We start from the raw sequence: 21,258 nt of genomic DNA on the forward strand, positions 1-21,258 counted from the left end.
AACGTGACACTCAGAAAAAATTTCCAAAAATTATGCTTTATTACACATATATAAATATGACATATGGGCATTCGCCCTGGTTTACCATCACCTCAGTATGAGACAATACACACAGACCTAAAACCATATAAAATGACATCAAGACCGGTCTAAATGCATGTGCAACAGAGAAAATGACTGCAAGAGTCTAATGTCCCTGTAGCACAAACACATAGGTGAACACTTCCCAAAAGAGGTGTATCCAAAAATTATACCATAGGCATACCATAATGTTAATTATTATATGTAGAACAATACCATTATGGTGAATCCCAATCAGGGAATCCAAAAATTGTACTATGGAAAAATATCACATATATACAATGCAGCAAGCACAAATAGGCGTCAAGAAGAGAACAACAAGCCTCAGGCCTGTATGGGGGGAGACATAAATGTCAAATAAATGATGCAATTCATTCCTGTGCCGGCACAAGTGGTTGGGGCCCATTCATCTGTAATATAAACAGCTGTATCCTGGAGCTCTTGAATGAAATAATGCCCCATTTATTCCCAGGGTGGAAGAAAAGATGCAAAAAGCAGCACTCTGCTAGAAATGGTATCTTCACCACTATATGTGGACTACACACCACCTTTCGTAGGGAAAACAGGACATATCCCAAAAGATCTTCTGCCCGTTGAGATATATATGGTATATCCTGTATCCTATACAAAGCACCATGATGTCCCCATCCTGTAGTGAAATAAATGATATGTGGGAAGTCACTGACAGAGTATACACTCAATAAGATATATAGGTCATATAAATCACAGAGGACCATATATCTAATGTCCTGTAACAGTCCACTCACCACCTGTGCTGTGGGTATTAGGAATGAAAAAGATATCCTTCATGGGTACTGCCATACACGGCCACAGAGGCCTAGGAACCACCGCTGACATCCGCCGATATACCGCGGGTTCCAGCCCCTTCTTGGCGCTTGTGCTGCTCACACTTGCCTCATGGCATATGAAGATGGCTTCCTCCTTATGGGTCAGCGTGCGTTCCACCTAATGCGCATGACCGGAAGTGACGTATCTGACGTATGACGTCAACGCGTTTCGCCGATGGGCGTATCTCACTCAGCTTCGTCAGGACCAATGAAACAACTGCATTTCAATTTCCTATTTATAGTGGGTAAAGACCCACCCATTTATGCAAAAAAGCTAACCTGCACTTGTTCCATATGGAAGAAAAGAAGGGGGCTAAATACTTAGCACAACTGCTGGTCTTTGTTGAATATACTTAAAAAGACAAACGGCTGGAGACAACAAAGAGGAGAGAGGCTTAGCAATTTTAACAATGTATATATTGATCAAAAGATCATGAATTAAATGTACCAGTCAATTAACGCTTTTATCACATTTTAACCAGTAGATGGCGATATAAATCAGAGAATCACCAATTCTATTCATTGAGACAGGTTTTTTAGGAGACAATGTAAATTACCAAAGGACACCACAAGATGGCAATATAACCTGGGAGTTTTCATAAGGGTCATTCCAGCAAAAATACCCCAATTCTCAGGCAACCATCCTATGGTGTGGTTATTATTCAAAAGGAGGAGGTACTAAGGGACAATTAACCAGACAATCAATCCTTTTACATTTTTTAGAGCTATATTGAAGCTCATACCATAAGATCATCCATACTTTTGTTAATATTCCCAATATATATAGGTTTATTTTGGGGTTATTTAATCTGAAGTCCAACCCTTTAAAAGACAAAAAAATGACAAAAAAATGCCGTAGATTGCCCACCGCATGGCAATACACAGGTACATAGTCCTATAAACCTATTTTTCCAAAAACACTTGGAGGTCACATTCCACATTTAACCCCTTCGGGTACAGTGTATCAAGTTTATATATCCAATGTTTCTCCTTTTTAAGCAGTTCTCTATCAAAATCACCTCTTCTTTGTGGGAAGTGCAGTGCATAGAAACCTTTTACTTTTGTACCGTCCAGTTTACCTCCATGATACTTGGCGTAATGTTGGGCAAGATTACTGTCAGGGTCATTTGACCTAATGTCTCTAAGATGTTCACCTATTCGTACTTTAAGTTGTCTTTTAGTCTTACCAACATACATCTTTTTACAAGGACAGGTTAGGATATATAATACTCTCACTGTGGAGCAGTTTATGAGACTCTGAATCCTATAATGAGTATTATTTCCTGAGTCATAAAAGGAATCCGTACGATCCACATATTTGCAGATTTGACATTTTCCACATTTAAACATCCCCTTGGTACGTGATTTTAACCATGTTGTTTGTTTTAATGGTTGATAGTCTGAATGAATAAGGAGGTCACCAAGATTTGGTGCTCTTCTTGCTACCATCTGGGGGCGCTCACCTACAATCTTACTCAGCCTAGGGCATTGGGTTAGAATCTTCCAGTGTTTTTCTAATATCAATTTTACATCTTGCCATTGGGCTCCAAATTGGGTAATCATTCTAACAGGTTGATCACTCGGTTTCGCCTTTACATCCTTTTTAGGAGATAATAAGTCCTCGCGGTCAGTCTGATATGCCCGTCTTCGAGCATTTCTAATTTGGGAGTGGGAATATCCCCTCTCTCTAAATCTTTTATAGAGGTCCTGAGCCTCCATTCTAAAGTCATTGATGTTTGAGCAATTTCTCCGACATCTCAAAAACTGTCCCACTGGAATCCCCGAAATCAGTGAACGTGGATGATAGCTTCTTGCCTCTAGTAGGGTGTTGGCAGCAGTAGGTTTTCTATATGTCTTTGTAAGGAGTCTTCCATTCTCAAGTCTAATCTCCAGATCCAGAAAAGAAATACATCTTTCATCAAATATATACGTGAGTCCAATGTTGAAGGAGTTCTGATTTAACTCTCCCAAAAATAATTTTAATTCCTTTGGTAATTTACATTGTCTCCTAAAAAACCTGTCTCAATGAATAGAATTGGTGATTCTCTGATTTATATCGCCATCTACTGGTTAAAATGTGATAAAAGCGTTAATTGACTGGTACATTTAATTCATGATCTTTTGATCAATATATACATTGTTAAAATTGCTAAGCCTCTCTCCTCTTTGTTGTCTCCAGCCGTTTGTCTTTTTAAGTATATTCAACAAAGACCAGCAGTTGTGCTAAGTATTTAGCCCCCTTCTTTTCTTCCATATGGAACAAGTGCAGGTTAGCTTTTTTGCATAAATGGGTGGGTCTTTACCCACTATAAATAGGAAATTGAAATGCAGTTGTTTCATTGGTCCTGACGAAGCTGAGTGAGATACGCCCATCGGCGAAACGCGTTGACGTCATACGTCAGATACGTCACTTCCGGTCATGCGCATTAGGTGGAACGCACGCTGACCCATAAGGAGGAAGCCATCTTCATATGCCATGAGGCAAGTGTGAGCAGCACAAGCGCCAAGAAGGGGCTGGAACCCGCGGTATATCGGCGGATGTCAGCGGTGGTTCCTAGGCCTCTGTGGCCGTGTATGGCAGTACCCATGAAGGATATCTTTTTCATTCCTAATACCCACAGCACAGGTGGTGAGTGGACTGTTACAGGACATTAGATATATGGTCCTCTGTGATTTATATGACCTATATATCTTATTGAGTGTATACTCTGTCAGTGACTTCCCACATATCATTTATTTCACTACAGGATGGGGACATCATGGTGCTTTGTATAGGATACAGGATATACCATATATATCTCAACGGGCAGAAGATCTTTTGGGATATGTCCTGTTTTCCCTACGAAAGGTGGTGTGTAGTCCACATATAGTGGTGAAGATACCATTTCTAGCAGAGTGCTGCTTTTTGCATCTTTTCTTCCACCCTGGGAATAAATGGGGCATTATTTCATTCAAGAGCTCCAGGATACAGCTGTTTATATTACAGATGAATGGGCCCCAACCACTTGTGCCGGCACAGGAATGAATTGCATCATTTATTTGACATTTATGTCTCCCCCCATACAGGCCTGAGGCTTGTTGTTCTCTTCTTGACGCCTATTTGTGCTTGCTGCATTGTATATATGTGATATTTTTCCATAGTACAATTTTTGGATTCCCTGATTGGGATTCACCATAATGGTATTGTTCTACATATAATAATTAACATTATGGTATGCCTATGGTATAATTTTTGGATACACCTCTTTTGGGAAGTGTTCACCTATGTGTTTGTGCTACAGGGACATTAGACTCTTGCAGTCATTTTCTCTGTTGCACATGCATTTAGACCGGTCTTGATGTCATTTTATATGGTTTTAGGTCTGTGTGTATTGTCTCATACTGAGGTGATGGTAAACCAGGGCGAATGCCCATATGTCATATTTATATATGTGTAATAAAGCATAATTTTTGGAAATTTTTTCTGAGTGTCACGTTCTGTTCATAATGTAGCCGCTTTCTCTGTGAATTTCTTTTCACAAATCCCCCTTTTTTTGAATAACAACTTACTACCCTGTAGTTTAACCCCTTCAGGCCTAAGGGTAAAACAAATCTAAATGCCTAAGCACAATTTTGCAACGTTGACATGTGTTAGTAAAACCACACATATCACAACTAGTTTGTACGTCCAGGTTTAATAAACTTTTTGGTTTTTTTCATGACTAATTGGGCTTTCATTTGGTGGTAAATGATACTGGATATCGTCTGATTTTATTTTTCTTTTATCAAAGGAAAACTGGCTGAAAATAGTAAAAAAAAATAATTTTTTAAAATGTAGCTGTGTGTTTCTTGTTACCATAACCTACCATCAAAGAACAACCCAAAATAAATTTTCCAGCTCTTTACAATCGCAGCGATACCATATAGGTGTATGTTATTTGTTGTTTGTACCCGGAGTACAGCCCAGAAACAAGTGTGCATTTTGTTTTTTTTTGTTTTTTACCTAAAACACACTGACACCATTTTTTTTTTTTTTTATATCCTGTCCTTTGACCCTGACCTTTTGACTTTGACCCAAACATTTCCCCTGGCACTGAACTAGATCAAACCTTGACCTAGGTATCTTTTCTTTATTTTTTAATATTTATTTATCTTTTTTTTTTTTTTTTTTTTTAAAAACTTTTTTTTCCCCTCTATGCCAGGGGTTAAAGAGAGACAATGTATCTCTCTTCTCCATTGATAGAGAGAAAAAAAAAAAAAAAAAAAGCAAGGGGGGCCAGGCTGTACAGTGACTGATCACTGTGATAGCCAATCAGAGGCTATCACCGATCATGTGACCTGGAATCGGGAGTACTAACGATCGGGACCCAGGGCTCTCAGTGACATCCCAGTCTTTGTCCTGGGAGTGCGCTATATGTCTAAGGCACATCTTATATATGTTTTTAAAAAAGCCAACCCACTAAACCGTTATTTCCTAATTCAGTGTGAGCTAAATATGTAAGAGCCTTATTTGTAAATCTTCTAAACTTGTAATTCTTAGTGTGACGTTATCTACAAAAACTCTTAGTTGACAGAAATACATGATACTGTTACGTGATCTTCACATACATTAGCTTCACATAACGTATTCTTCTACAACTTTCAACATAAAGACAATGATCACATAAATGCATAAAACATAACAATAATTGAGACTATACTTATCACACACTATTACGAACTAATTAGTTAACTATATGAAATAATTATCTAACTATATTATGGATTAGACATGATTTTCTTTAGAAAAGACATATTCTTTTTTTGCTCTTACTGCATACCAATATCTTATTTTAAGATGAGAAGCTTATGACCTGCTGACCTCTTAGCCATGAATTTACCATGGTTCATCTGAACACCTGTTTTCAAAGTCGTTCACACACGCAAGGTTTAAATTTACACTAGCAAAAGTGACTTTCCATGTCACTTAGGGGAGTCAGAGATATGAAGAATACAGACGTCTGTTTTAAGCTGACTTAATTATATTCTACAATATTCCCCCTAAATATAATTTATCATATAATAATATATATACATTCATACTTCATTCATGGCCCAACTATACATGCTCTGAATCAGTTTTTCCAGATGCACCATTTTCCATAACCAGGTCGGTTAAGTCCTTCTAATAATACCAGACATGATTTTTTCACCTTTTTTAATTTGTTTCTTAATCAATTTGTAAAATTGTTTCATTCTAATCATAATACAGATTTGAAATAAAATACATAAAATCATAATAATATAATAATGGGTGTAATAATATATTTCCAACAGCTGCTGTTACTGAGGTTTTTCCCCACATTGATACAGTATTTGTAAACTTTGACCACCATGAACGACCTGAAAATTCAGACCAATCATGTTCTATCTCTAGTAGATTTCCTTGTTCATGCTTAAATATTATTTCTGCTTTCTGAAGTTCTTCAGACAAAGCAATTAATAATCCCTTATCCTTTTGTATGATTTCTGTCCATTCCTTCCATGTAAACTCATCTACTTGAGATATATTATATTGCAAAAGTAGAACTCACATTTTTCATAAGCATATTAGTTACATTTACTCTAATTCCATTTAAACTAATTCCTGTAAGATCTCCTTCTATACAATACAAGCCTCGACTCGGGATATCTGTTTGTGTGCAGGATAGGAAGAAAGCTTTAACCTCCCTGGCGGTATTCCCAAGTGTAGCTCGGGGTAAAGTTTCAGTACCACAAGTGGTAACCCCGAGCTACACTAGGGCTTACCATGCAGCGCTGCTCCGGGATCCCTCGATCACTTACATTGTCCTGCGCTTCTGCGATGTCCCTCCTGCAGCGTCCCCGGCAATGTAATCCGGCGGATGCTGGCATCTGTCATCTGGGTTCCGTCCCCTGCAAGCGTCGGGACGTACGGGGGACGGAACGGTGGGAAATTTGAAAATGGCAAAAAAGTGACACACTAAAATCACATAGTAAAACATTACTGTATCAAACCATTTCACATACATTTTGTCCCTAGTGCTTTGTCCTGTGCCCTGCCTGCATTTTTACTGTTCTTTCTGCCTGGAAACTGAGAAATGTCCATGGCGTCCAAAAAGTGTCCCCTTAGGATAAAAGCGGTTTTAGACCAGCTAGAGAACAGTGATCGTAAATTAGAACCACTTGCAGAATTGAGTGATAATGATTCGTGGGGAAATTCGTCATCAGACACTGAAAACGATTTTGCGACTTTGCTCAATGATGTGCGAACTTGGCGCTATATTTCAAATTTCAGTGTTTTTGGTTTGATTATATTATTGAATTAAATTTATTATTATATTATTTTTTATGATTTTGTGTTTCAAGTTTTATCCTACCCGGGATGTTTACTAGACTCTTGTTCGGACAGATTTCAGTGAGTTATTCCTAAAAATTACAGGCCTACAATAAAACAAAATACATATTTCCGTGCAAAAAAATGTACCGCTTTGAGCACAGAAATATGGATATCATCAGACTGCTAGGGAGGTTAACTGTTTCAGTGTCTGTCATGACTTTTTCCTACAAGAGTGACTTGGTCTAATTAAGTTTTTACTTTTTCTATTCTTGCTATACATAATGAATGATTATGGAAAGAAGAGTGAAAAATACCTTTGTCCTGATTAGGCAAACATATTACTTTTGATTGAAAATGTAAACAAGAAGATAAATCTAGTTGTTCTGGTTCAGATGTATTAGTATGCAAAGCAAAATCTGCAAACTGTAATTGATAATAATATAACAACTGAGTATTACTTACTGGCAATCCTAAGACTGTAATTGGAACAAACATTTGTTCTTTCCTAGCTATGGGAATCATTGAGGTACCATAACATTCATGTTGATTACATCCTACCCACTTATTTACCCATAAATCTGTATGATTTTTTGCAAATACATATTCATTAGGTAAACTTTGCAAAAGACTTAGAGGAGTTATTCCACTTTGGAATGCTTGTGCAATTATTTTAAAATTGGTAGAATACTCTGTCTGTATTTCTAGACATGTTCTGGCTATGTGGGAATGTTGCTCTCTGTTCATTAAATTCAAAGTAACATCTTATAAATGGACTACAGCTGGGCCTATAACTGTAGCTGTCTTCATTAACATATTTTCTAATATTTTATTTAAATTTCTTTGAACTTTAATACTTTTACTTCCCACTAAGCCGCTGTTTCCAAATCAGACTTTAATGTATTGATATCCATACTACTGGTAAGACTTCCAATAGTACCAACTCCTCCTAGAATTCCTTCTACGATACCTCTTTTATTTCTGTTGTTTTTATTATTAGTTCCAAACCATTTATCCATACCCAATTCCATATTAATTAAATATTCTTGACATTGAAGATACTTTGATGAAATTTTCCATTCAGAAACATTAAATTTCCAAAGTATAATCACAAAATGTCCTTAAGAGATGTCTGGATTGGAAATGATTAATTTGAAATGGACTAGAAGGAATACATTTTTCATCAGTACACTTAATTTTCTCAGGAGATGAAATTATAACATTAGCAGTATCACATTTCATTGGATTATTTTCTAATGATATGCATCTTTCATATATACCTGTGTCATTAAGATGTGGACTACTGTGTTGATAAAGTTATTATTAGTCCAATCTATATTTCCAAATTTACTCTTACGAATTATATTAGTAGAGCTATGGAAAAGACTACTCAAAAATTCACAATTTCTTTTCCAGGTTAATAGGGAATTTTGAGGTAAGTATATTTGTGTAGTACATATAAAATTTAAATAATCCTTTCCTTCAATAATTTTAATGGCTTGAGGAGATACTTTTATATCTGGAATAATCAAGTCCACAATCAAAATAATCACTCTCACTTTAACCTGAGCTGAACCTCTTGTTATTTGAAAATCCCATACTCTAATTACATCTCCTTCTTCATCTCCTGTAATCTTTAAGTGTTCAGGATCCATAAACTGTAAATAATATTGGGTCAAAAACCAAATATCTGTTTTGGATCCTCCTACAGAAGAAGAACCTACTCTATCGCCAGTCCAAATTGTAGACTCATTTCCTTTTCAAATTATGGACCAGAATCCCATCTCAGTTAAATTTACATTCATATGTACCAGTTTAATTTTATGTACATATGATCCTTGCATTTTTGTAAACTTTGTTTTAGATTCTATTCTAGCTTGTATTTCAATAGAGTTACTATGAAGAAAATACAATTGCATACAACAAGTAGCTCCATGACCTATACAAGCAAGTCCATACAAGTCTACGGCTGTGTCAATGTCACTGTATCTTTGAAAATGTCTCTTGTTTCTGGATAAAGCAATTCTCTTTTATGTAGGGTCTCAGACTTGTTCTTCTCTGCTGGGCTGGAAAAAGTCATATAAGTTTTTAGGAATACAAATGTCATTAATGAGAAAAGGAGTCCTGTGATGATGAATTTTCTCCCTTTTTAATGTTCTTTCTTTTTTTCCGATTTTCTGATGTTGTCAGTATTTCTTTTTGGAGTTTGATGTTCCTCAAGACATGACCGTACACCTAAACTGACAGGCCGGGCAAGGAGAGCCTTAATCAGAGAAACAGCCAAGAGGCCAGTGGTAACTCTGGAGGAGCTGCAGAGATTCACAGCTCAGGTGGGAGAATCTGTCCACAGGACAACTATTAGTCGTGCATTCCACAAATCTGGCCTTTATGGAAGAGTGGCAAGAAGAAAACCATAAGAAGTCCTGTTTGCAGTTTGCGAAAAGCCATGTGGGGGACACAGCGAACATGTGGAAGAAGGTGCTCTGGTCACATGAGACCAAAACTGAACTTTCTGGCCTAAAAGCAAAACGCTATGTTTTTGGTGGAAAACTAACTCTGCACATCACCCTGAACACACCATCTCCACCGTGAAACGGGGTGGCAGCATCATGTTGTGGGGATGCTTTTCTTCAGCAGGGACAGAGAAGCCGGTAAGAGTTGATGGGAAGATGGATGGAGCCCCCCTTTTGGGGCTAGGGGGAACTATTGAAATAAACCGACCTTGGTGACCAATGGTAACTATGTACAGGATGACAGGACTTAACTGATTTATCTATTTCTTCTCATCCACAGCCTTCAAGGTCATATACATCTGCACCATTATCCAAAACATACAGTGGACCACATAAGCGACAGCATTTCAGTGGGGGTTCTACTCACCATTTTAATGTACCTAAAAGACTTTCAAATCTATATTCCACAGACGTGGGAACACTTTCACGGAATAAACAATTCCACAGATTCTGGGAATATTCACTGTAATGGGTCATCTTATATGGGTCCGGTAGTGTTACAGACCCTTCACCTGCCACTATTCCACAAGAGCACTCAACACTTTCAGCTAGGAACACAACAACTCTCTAATTCACAAAGCTCAACGTCTTCTAACACTAATAATTTTTTATTACCGAATCAATCCAATGTAGGAGACGAACAAGGAACTCTTGACGCTTGCGTAGTATGCACAGCACCTCCAACAGGACCAGTTTCGCTTCACAGCATACATATGATAACTCATTAAGTGTTATCAATTTGACTACTGAACAACTCTGAGAATGAATTAGCTGTATTAAGTATGGGATTGAGTTTCTGCCCTACTGCTAAATTTGACAAATATGAGACTATCAAGGATTTGTATCTGTTCGTGAGAAAACTCACAAATATACCTTTGATATAGATCGAACTAGACAGGAAAAGGAACTTATGGAACAAATTAAACACTTTACTATGCAGGACTTTAGGACTTTGCGGGACTTGATGTTATTACTTTATGAAAATGATCCAAAGGGGGAGACGAATAACGTCACTAATTTTGATCATATAACCCTTCCCACACGTTTTAAGCCGAAATCCCAAAATTTTCCTGAATTGATCACTAATTCACATGTTTGGGTTTTCCTGATGGCAACTATCAGTGAGGTCAAACGCATGAGAAAAGCTCTAAATCCGTTAAAGAGTAGAACTAATTTAGTCATTGAACTATCTGATAAAGGGGGAATGTTGTTGTTATGTCACAAGATCAATACGAGCATGTGTCTTAATTTTATATAATTCTCAATGGTATAAGCAAATTTCAGCTCATTCAAAACATCGATTTACTACTGAATTTAAGGATCTTATCAATGGAGCATATCTTGATGCCCTAATTGACAAAGACACTTATGAATTTTTGAATACCCAATTTCCTAGAGAAGCTACTTTCTATTCCTTGCCCAAGATCCATAAGAACATATCTACCCCACCGGGAAGGCCAATTGTTTCAGGTAGTGGCTCTCAAATTGAAAATGCAAGTAAATTTGTTGATTTTTTTTTTTTTTCTTTATGCCACATGTTACACGACTTCCATCGTATGTTAAAGATAATATAGATCTGCTTAAACACGTTGATGGTCTATCTGTGCCCCCTGATGCCCTTCTCATGATTATCGATCTGGAAGCCCTCTAATCTTGCATACTACATGGTCAGGGAGTAGCTGTGGTGCGCTCCTTCTTGAAGGAGCAAGATCGCACACAATGGATGCTGTGTAACTTTGTTTTGGATTTGTTGCATTATATTCTGTCTCCTAATTGGTTCACTTTTATGGGCTCCCATTACTTCCAGGTACAGGGGATCACCATGGACACCTGTTGTATGCCAATTTCTACCTGTGGGAATGGGAGCATCACATATTTTCGGATGACACTTGCCAAATACCTGGACCATGCCCTCTGCTGGGTCAGGTTTATTGACGATGTGTTTGTCATTTAGACCAGTACCTCCTATGTTTTGGAGGAATTTATGCAACTATTGACTAGGAACTCTTTCAACCTGACTTTTACTATGAACTGGCATAGGAACACCATTGCTTTCCTTGATTTTCAAATCTTTAAAGACATTACCAACTGCGTGGTCACTACATTGTTTCAGAAAGAAACAGCTTGGAATACTATAATTCATGCACATAGCTCTCACCCTCCTGCCTTGGTTAAAAAGTATACCCTTTGCACAATACATTCGCCTATGGTGCAATTGTACGTACTTAGAGGATTTAAAATATCAAGCCGCGCTTTTACGACGTCTTCTGGTTATAGTAGGACTCTTACGTAAGGCCTATAATAAGGCATTGGCGAAGGATAGAACAAGCCTACTATACCCTACATTTAAATCTACGGCGGAACATCTGTCAGATTTATAACACAATATTCTGCAGAACATCAGGAATTACATAAAGTATCACAACATCATTGGCACCTCCTGTGGGAGGATCCTATTTTACATAAATATATTAAAAATTACCCTGATTTGGTGTACCGTAAAGCGACTTCCATCAGGGATAGAGTGATGTCAAGCCACTATATGCCAGGAGCTGATTGTCCTATACTTCTAAATGGCATTTTTGCCTGTGGTAAGTGTACATACTGCCCCTGGGTACAGAATGGAGTACAATTTACTTTGCCCAATGGAGAAATGTTGATTCCTAAGTTTCATGCCAGCTGTACTACCAAGGGAGTAGTTTATCTCATGACATGCACTTGTGGGGCCTACTATGTAGGTAAAACTATACATCAGTTTAATCAGAGCATACATGACCATGTCTATTACTCATCCAATGTCACAATGCTTACTCCCATTAGCCGTCATTTGGGACTTTATCATAAATTTGATATTATTCATGCTAGATTTATTGTTTTGGAGGTAGTTACTAAAGACCCACATGGAGGTAATTGGGACAAAAAAATTATTTGTAGGGAAACTGTGGATTAAATGTCTTAATGCAGTAAACCCACCAGGCCTCAATGAAATTCTATCATATAAATCCTTTTTATGAAACTAAGGCACAACTTAACAAGTTATCAATCCTGAATCTTGTGATGTTACTATTTGGAGCCAGAATTATTAAAGAAGCTGGTCAGAGTTGATGGGAAGATGGTAGGAGCCAAATACAGGGCAAACCTAGAAGAAAACCTGTTAGTCTGCAAAAGACTTGAGACTGGGTGGAGGTTCACCTTCTAGCAGGAAAACAAACCTAAACATACAGCCAGAGATACAATGGAATGGTTTAGATCAAAGCTTATTCATGTGTTAGACTGGCCCAGTCAAAGTCCAGACCTAAATCCAATTGTGTGGCAAGACTTGAAAATTGCTGTTCACAGATGCTCTCCATCTAATCTGACAGAGCTTGGGCTATTTTGCAAAGAAGAATGGGCAAAAATGTCACTCTCTAGATGTGCAAAGCTGGTAGAGACATCCCCAAAAAGACATGCAGCTGTAATTGCAGCGACAGGCGGTTCTACAAAGTATTGATTCGGGGGCTGAATAGAAATGCACTCCACACTTTCCACATATTTATTTGTAAAAAAATTTGAAAACCATTTATCATTTTCTTTCCACTTCACAATTATGTGCCACTTTGTGTTGGTCTATCACATAAAATCCCAATAAAATAGATTTACGTTTTTGGTTGTAACATGACAATGTGGAAAATTTCAAGGGGTATGAATACTTTTTTTAAGGTACTGTGGAGGTCGATGTCAGGGTTTTATATTGAGATAGGTAGGTGGCAGGAGCATTGAAAAGGTAGTGCAGTTAGTGTTAGTGTAGGGTCCTGCTCAAAACAGTCTACAGTACCTTGTCGTGGTGGCAGGCTTCATATTTTTCGGCCAAAATATAAATCCTAACTGTTAAATCTTGAAAGCACAGATAACTTGGAATATACTTTTCATTTTGGATGATAGCACTGTAATTATTTTAATTGCTAAGGACCTTTTTCTTAATCAATATACAGCTGTCACATGATCCAGCTCTTTCGCAGCTTGTCTGCAGAGAAACATAAGCAGGAGGAGCTTCTAGTCCTCTGCTGCTGGTCACTTGTTCAAATTTTTATAATAAGAGGGAGGTGAAGCCTCCATCAATCTACATGTAATATCCTGCCCCCATTGTGTTTAGCTGCTTAGTGGGCATGGAGAAGGGAGGGAGTTGGCTGTCACCACTGTGTATATGCGTGGGCTCTGTGTGACTCTATAGTCATATGGGCTGCTTAGATGTGATAAGGAGGAAACTCAATGAAAACTGAGCATGTGCAGAGCTGCCAACACTGCCATGCAAAATCCCCAGCTGAATTTGGGACTTAGAAGGGGGAGATGGAGAACAGCAGGATCAACCAGGTTTTCTGCAGAATTAGGAAAAGAAATCTCATAGTGCCTGAGTGAGTATGAACAGCATGTACTACAGCATATAATAAAAGTGCACTGAAGGACTCGGTAGGATGGCCAGTGGGGGAATGTTGGTGGTCAGGCCGGGGGGGGCTCAGGCCTAAAGTTGTGTAAGGGGCCCCAAAGTTTCTGAAGGTTGCCCTGCACACATAAATATCAGCATTGTGTACACTATATAAACAAAACAGCTTTAAATAAAATCAGTTAAATTTAGCTGAAGTGTCAAAATTAATTAGCAGTCACCTTCTCCCAGACATAAACTACTCCCTTCTCCTCCAGCTAAACCTCTAGTTAATAAACATGTAAATGTATAAATATCACATTAAAGTGGTAAAAAAACTGTGCAGCAGCCCCCCCCCCCCCCAATCCTTATCTGAGCCCCCTCCGATCCAGCGATGTTCTCGACAGCCACTGCTATCTGGGGACTTTTCTCATTGGCTGAGACAGCAGCAGGCAAGTGAGGAGAGAGCAGGGGGAAAGGGGAGAAGGGCCGAGCCAGGGCTCTCTGTCTTATGGACGCATAGAGCAGTAGCTCGGGGACGAGCACGTAGAGGTGCACCCAGGGCGAGAGGCTTACCCTGGGAGGCATTGCTCGAGGAGGAGCCAGGAGCGCCGGTGAGGACCCACAAGAGAAGAGTGTTTGGGCTGCTCTGTGCGAAACCACTGCACAAAGCAAGTAAGTATAGACATGTTTTGTTATTTTTTTTTAAACAATAAAGCTATAGTGTCACTTTAAGTTTTGATCAAATATCTTCTGTCTATCCTCATTAAAACCTTGCAAGCATAATGAATAAAACCATCTGTAAAATAAATATAAATAAAATGTAAATATGAATGTCAGCACAAAATAGCCTCATAAAATAAAACAATGACTGATACATAGCACATTTTTATAGATCACTAATATAACAATTTAACCTGTTCACGCCGTCTGTATGCAAATATGCGGCTTCTTTGCAGCTGGGTGGCTGCATATTTATGTATCAAAAATAGAAAATATGACGAGAGAGCACAGGGCGCACGCTCTCAGCACATTTGTTTGACGCCTCACAGAATGGTCCCAGGATCTTTCTGATCATGTGACCACTGTAACAGCCCATCAGAGTGGTCACATGACCCTAAAACCCATCCTGCCTCCTGGCATCATAAACCCCGTAAAGGGCCAGGAGGCGCCAGCGCCAAGGGGTTAAAATATTCTCCAGACCGTTAGGAGCCAGTGTAATACCCTTGTGTATGCACCATGTTTCCCTTTTGGAGAGGGCTGTTTTAAATTTGCTTCCTCTCCAGTGCCTGGAAGATTTCTCCACCCCCTCTGGGGTCCTTGCTGTGATGAATATAAAAATGTTTTGATAGGTTATGCCCCTTGAACCCTCTTTTTATGTTACATTTTTTTAATGTGGGTAGCCAACTTCCTGGTTGTCCTCCCGGTGTACTAGACGCCACACAGATTCATTGAAGCATATACACCAGTCCTTCAGAATCACACAGTGACCTTTTTGCTGCTACCATTAGTGTACTGAGAGTCTACAGGAGACTGGCATTGAACCCATGATCTGTTGATGCTTTACAGGCTCCAGTATAAAAAAATTAAATAAACAAATGCTCTTTTTTTTCACCTGCAAAAAAAAATGCGCATTTTATTTATTGATTTTTTTAATTATAGGTGAACTTATCCTTTAATGAAATGTAGGGCCCAGAACAAACCGGCTTTACGTAGATGAAGAAAAAGAGCATCTTCAGGAACATGATCCAGTGGCTGGTGTACTATTATTTATACTACTGCTTTGATGTCAAACCCTGACTCAAACATATCTTTGGCATTTTTACTGTTTTGATGAACATCTTCATACTTCATAATTGAAAATCTGTGATTAGCAATGAGGACTTTAGTCTCTAGCAAGCATTCATTGCTAGTTTGTTAAACCATACATTATGTGATTTATCGCTAGCTTTGCTCAAAATGGTGACATCAGTAGGGAAAATGCTGGAAGCAGTGCAGTGTTGCCATATGGATTATTATAGCTTACTGTCAATACAGAGATATTGTTATTACTACTTGTCCTTTTCTTCCTGATTAGATAGAAGATGTCTCTCAGAAAAAGTTGGTGGTAGTGTCCATCTCACCACAGTCTCGGGCCTCTTTGGCTGCAAGATTTAACCTAAATATCAAGGAAACTGCTAAAAAAATTACATCCTTTTTCAAAACATTAGGTAAGCTGCTTTAATTAAAATTTTGTCACCAGATGACGCCAAAAGATTGAAGTACACTATGTATTGCTAAATGTACAAAACCTCCATGACTCAAGCCAATTACTCCCAACACTTTTTATGTCTTTTGGCATGTTGTTGCTATCATGCTGGTGCCATTATATTTTGCCAATAGCGTTTAGTTGTTATAAGCAAAACCATTATCTAATCAGACAATTACAGCATATGTTGTCTTTTACAGTTATTCAATAAAATGGTTAATCCCCAACATACGGTGTTTCTTTTTTTTAATCTCAGCAATCTCTGCCACTGATCATTGTTAGCATCAGTAGCAGTATAGCTAAAGATCATCAAATAACTGTTCATCTGTATTGGCTTAGTGCACTTTTAGACGTACTTTTTTTTTTTTTTTTTTTTTTTTTGTAACCACTGCTTTTACTTTGAAAAAAGTTAAATTATGATTCATATGAATAATTGTAAGTCATTATGTTATATTTGTATTATTACTTTTATATTGTCATGAGTATAATTTTGAGTCTATTGTTTCCAGTGTAAAACCAAACTAATCTTTGAGAGGTAGGTCTGTTACATTATGTGAATGCACATGAGCAGTTTATTACTTTTTTTTTTGTTGTTGTAGGTGTTCACCATGTATTTGACACAAGCTTCTCCAGAAACTTCAGCCTGTTAGAGAGTCAGCAAGAGTTTATAAAGAGATACAAGAGACAAAAAGATAAAGCCCTTCCCATGCTGGCCTCCGCCTGCCCAGGTAGACCTGTAATAAATTTTCTCTGAATAAAAATGATCATGTCACTGTCATTTCTTTTCTTCCTCATCCATTGAGGGACACAGGAATTCAGAGACAGGTAAAACTGTCACCTACAGGAGGTTTGTACACTGGCAAATGGCAAAATTATAAGCCAGCCCCCTGTATGCCAGCTTCTCTTCTACCCGGCATGCTTAAAGCGGAGTTCCAGTTGAAAAAAAATAAATAACAGCAACTACAAAAACTGTAGCTACTGACTTTTAAAATACAGCCACTTACCTGTCCCTTGGTCCAGCGGTGTCCTCACCACTGCTGGTTTCACCGTCTCCCTGGCGCCGGCATCGTTAGTGTGGGAACCCAGCTGTGACAGCTTGCGCGAGAAGCACTGGTCTTTGTGAATGGCCCCATAGTCCAGAAGACCTGTCACGTGTCCCAGAAGACTATGGGGAGGGAGGGGGGAGAACAACTTCCGCTTCCGATCTAGGTGATCGCAGTGGAAGTGGGAGCAGGTACCTGTAAAATCCCCCCCACTCCCCAAAGGTGCCAATCATTAATGGGGAGCAGGGGACAAAGCATTAAAGCAGAACGTACCCTTTTGAGTGGAACTCTGCTTTAAGTTATTTTGCTAGTGTCCTAGTAGGTTGGGATCCCTTTTTATTCAGAGTACTTTCCAGGTCCAAAGCTGTGGTACAGTCCCAGGAGACTTTGTGAGTACCTTTTTACATTTTCCACCACTGTTGGTTTACCACAGTATAAAGTAAGGCTGAGGGACTAAATGCTGATATTGTCATCTGGATCAAGGGTGGTTCTGGGGAGTATTTCCAGAAAAGGGACGCCAGACAGGAAGAGACCACTTTTTTTTTTATAGGGCCACTGGCATTGGAGTCTTTCTGGGCTCCTGTCAGGAGAAGCAGGGTCATGCCCAATGGCCAGAGGGACCTCCATGCCCACTTAGAACTTTTTGGCTGTATGTGCTTAATTAGGGCACCATTCATACAGAGGCTGTAAGTGTAGCTTTTCACCGCAGAGTCTGTCTCTTTGATCAGGCCTGGTCTTTGGTCCCTATTACCATATCTGATTCAGGTTCCCAGCAGTCTCTGTGAAGAGACTGTTTTTGAGGAACCAGAGTCTTCTGCTGTCATCTCAGATTTACAGGGGTTTGTGTCTGATCTAAATTATGCAGGGTGTTCCATGCTGCATTTGGAGGATCAGCCTGCCTTTCCAGGCTTTGGGTCTTTTAGGACTTCTACAGCTGCAGAGACCTTCGCACTAGGCCTGCTGTTTAATTTATTCCTTTATAGGCAATGGAAGCACCCTTAATAGTCCAGCGTCCCACCTATTAGTGTGTCTGAACTTTTCCCCTTTAAGAGACAATTTGTTATCCAGGGGTCTGTCCCCACTATCAATATACTAATGACCCACCTTAACAGGAGGACCACTAGACTTGTTAAGGGGGTTCACACTTCTGAAACAAGACTCTTTATGCAGATAAGGAAAATTCATTCTTGATTATTTTTTTTTTAAGGCTGGATTTGTTATGCTGAAAAAACACATGGTTCTTTCATCATCCCATACATCAGTGTCACCAAGTCACCACAGCAAGTCATGGGATTCCTGATCAAAAATCACTTTGCACAGAAACAGGTAGGAGACTCAGCAATATCAAACAAATGTTTCAGCAAATCAAAGCTTATTGGCTTACCATTGATCGTTAGCTAAATAAGTGGTTAGATTAGTTGGATCTTTAGTTAGTGTGATATTAATCCTGACTTACTGCTTGTACTTCCTTTATTTTGAACAACATAGAACCTAAAGCCAAATCAGATCTACCATGTGACTGTGATGCCCTGTTATGACAAAAAGCTAGAGGCTTCTAGACCAGACTTCTTCAACCAGGAATATGAGACCCGAGATGTGGATTGTGTCATTACAACTGGTTTGTGAGATATCTTGATTTTGCTTTAGAATGCTGGTTAATAACTGTGCAGTTGCATAAGTCTTTAATTTGGTAGACCTATAAGACTGTTTCCTTGCAGGGGAAGTTCTGCGAATGTTGGAACAAGAAGGAATATCTTTAAGAGATGTGAATCCCTGTCCTCTTGATATAGAGTGAGTGTTTTTTTGTTTTTAAACTTTCATTCCTATCCTCTTCTTAAACACACTTACACATTTTGCTTTGGTGACATGAATAAGTTGTTGCTAACAGCAATAATAATAGTTTTGGGGCTGACAGCATGAAATAAATGTACTTTAAAAAAAATCAAAAGAGGAGCCTTCCTTTGCTCCACTCATTCTGACAATGCTAACTGCCTTGATGTCTGGCTTCACTACTCCTGACAATGCTAACTGACTGCCTGTGTCTGCCTCCCCCACATTTGAGTGGCAGACCAAGAAAAACACATGGCAAAGGGTTAAGAGAGAAGCTTGAAATTCCAACTCTGTGCTTGATCTGCACCAAAGACTCAGTAGCTGCTATAGTGTCAGAATGACAACCAGATTACTAGCATTTTGAGAAGGAAACTTCAGAAATGGTGGCCTTCATCTTTCTCCTGTGACCGGTGTATATTTAGCATATATAATTTAAACCTATGTATTTAATAACCACTTTCCACCAGGCCTGTTGTAAAATGACAACCAAGCAAAAGCATCGTTATATTGGATGGACATACTATGACGTCCTCCAGGTGTGAGCCTCGTGTTAGATCTAGGGGCCACACAGCTGCATGATCTGTCACCTGCTGTGTCCTCTAGACACAGTGGAAAACAGACCGTTGTACCGGGTCGGCCCTGGTACCATGTGTTTACAATCACAGCAGTCACATGTCAATAATACACAATAGTTTTCATAACCATTTATTGCGTACTATTGTGATCTCTGGGATTGGTCACAGTGATCACATGGTACAGAGAGGGCCAATGGTGATTAAATACCATCAAAGAAACGCTGTGCCTGAAATGATGAAAAATTTATTTGGGCACAGTGTTGTATGACTGAGTAATAGTCATTCAAAGTGTGACAGCGCTGAATACCGAATGGCTTGGACAGTAAGGGGGTAAAAGTGTCTGGTATTGTAGTGGTTAACAACACAAATTATTATACAAAAGATTGCTCAGCGCTTAATGTGAGGGCAGACAGTACAATTACAAAAGATGTTGCTTTACCAGTTCAGTTCTTACACCTGTGTGTTCCTAGTGTTCCAGAGCAATTTTTCATTTCAGCCATTGGCCTACAGATTTGGAAATAGCTTTGTTGTTACAATGATACTAAAATTACCTTTCTATTAGAATGCTTGGCAAAGTTATTTAACCAGTTCAGCTCTTTGGACGTATGTACGTCCAAAGAGTGAACTTTTAATCGCAAGCTGATGGCTGTAGCAGCCATTAGTGTGTGTGTTTTTGTTTAGTCACCTCCTGGCTTGAAGGTGAAAGTGATGCAGCAACTCCATAGCTCTGTGCCCCCCCACCGGTGGCCCCCCTCCCTTTGGGGTTCCCTGGCTCTCTCACTCTTCTCGTTTTGGAACACAACCTCCAGCTAGGGGAGGGAGAGCGCTGCGTGACCAAGGCAAATCCATGCTTTGATCTCACATGCAAACAATGAAACTGGAAGTGATGTCACTTCCGGTTTCAGATGCACGATTTCCTGGCCAGTACAGCCAATGGACACATCTAACCAAGCCAATCTGTGCTTGGTTAAATGGCATTAAAGGCAGGGGGAGACACTGGGGACCCCTAATGTCTCCATAAAGTGTGCCTGTCACCTGTCCAATGCTATCACGTAACCCCTTGTGATAGCAATCAAGTAAAAAAAATGAAAAAATAAAATAAAAATTATTAAAAATTGCCGTACCCCTGTTGTCCCGCACACCTGGGCAAACGCAAGTCCAGGGTGTGTATGCATATGTAAACTGCGGTCGCACCACATGTGTGACATATCGCCACAAACATCAAAGTGAGAACAATAATTCTAGCACAAGAGCTCCTAGTTAAAGCGTTACCTATGGTGATTTTGTTTTTTAGGTGCCGTATTTTATGGCGATTATCATTGGTGCACGCAATTTTAAGACATGGAATGCTTGGTATCTATTTACTTGATGCAACCTCATCTTTTTATATTTTAACCAAAAATGGGTT

The 21,258-nt window shown here is 39.0% G+C and overlaps 1 protein-coding gene across 2 annotated transcripts in view; it reads left to right on the forward strand.

Annotated features, from left to right (window-relative positions):
* The window catches only part of CIAO3 (cytosolic iron-sulfur assembly component 3), a 186,365-nt gene that overhangs the window by 52,597 nt on the left and 112,510 nt on the right, over positions 1–21,258 (forward strand). Inside the window, exons 1-6 of one of the 2 annotated variants that reach the window (XM_089680902.1) lie at positions 8,656–9,893; positions 16,232–16,364; positions 17,002–17,130; positions 18,653–18,771; positions 18,934–19,063; positions 19,164–19,236. In XM_089680902.1, coding sequence (XP_089537028.1) covers positions 9,852–9,893; positions 16,232–16,364; positions 17,002–17,130; positions 18,653–18,771; positions 18,934–19,063; positions 19,164–19,236 — 626 coding nt within the window. In that variant the 5' untranslated portion in view covers positions 8,656–9,851. Of the gene's footprint in view, positions 1–8,655; positions 9,894–16,231; positions 16,365–17,001; positions 17,131–18,652; positions 18,772–18,933; positions 19,064–19,163; positions 19,237–21,258 lie in introns of those variants that run through there. The other variant, XM_089680901.1, reaches the window with a different exon arrangement.

Source organism: Staurois parvus, unplaced genomic scaffold, assembly GCF_062004578.1.
Source record: "Staurois parvus isolate SC_StPar_1 unplaced genomic scaffold, SC_StPar_1.0 ptg000252l, whole genome shotgun sequence".
Lineage (NCBI taxonomy): Eukaryota > Metazoa > Chordata > Amphibia > Anura > Ranidae > Staurois > Staurois parvus.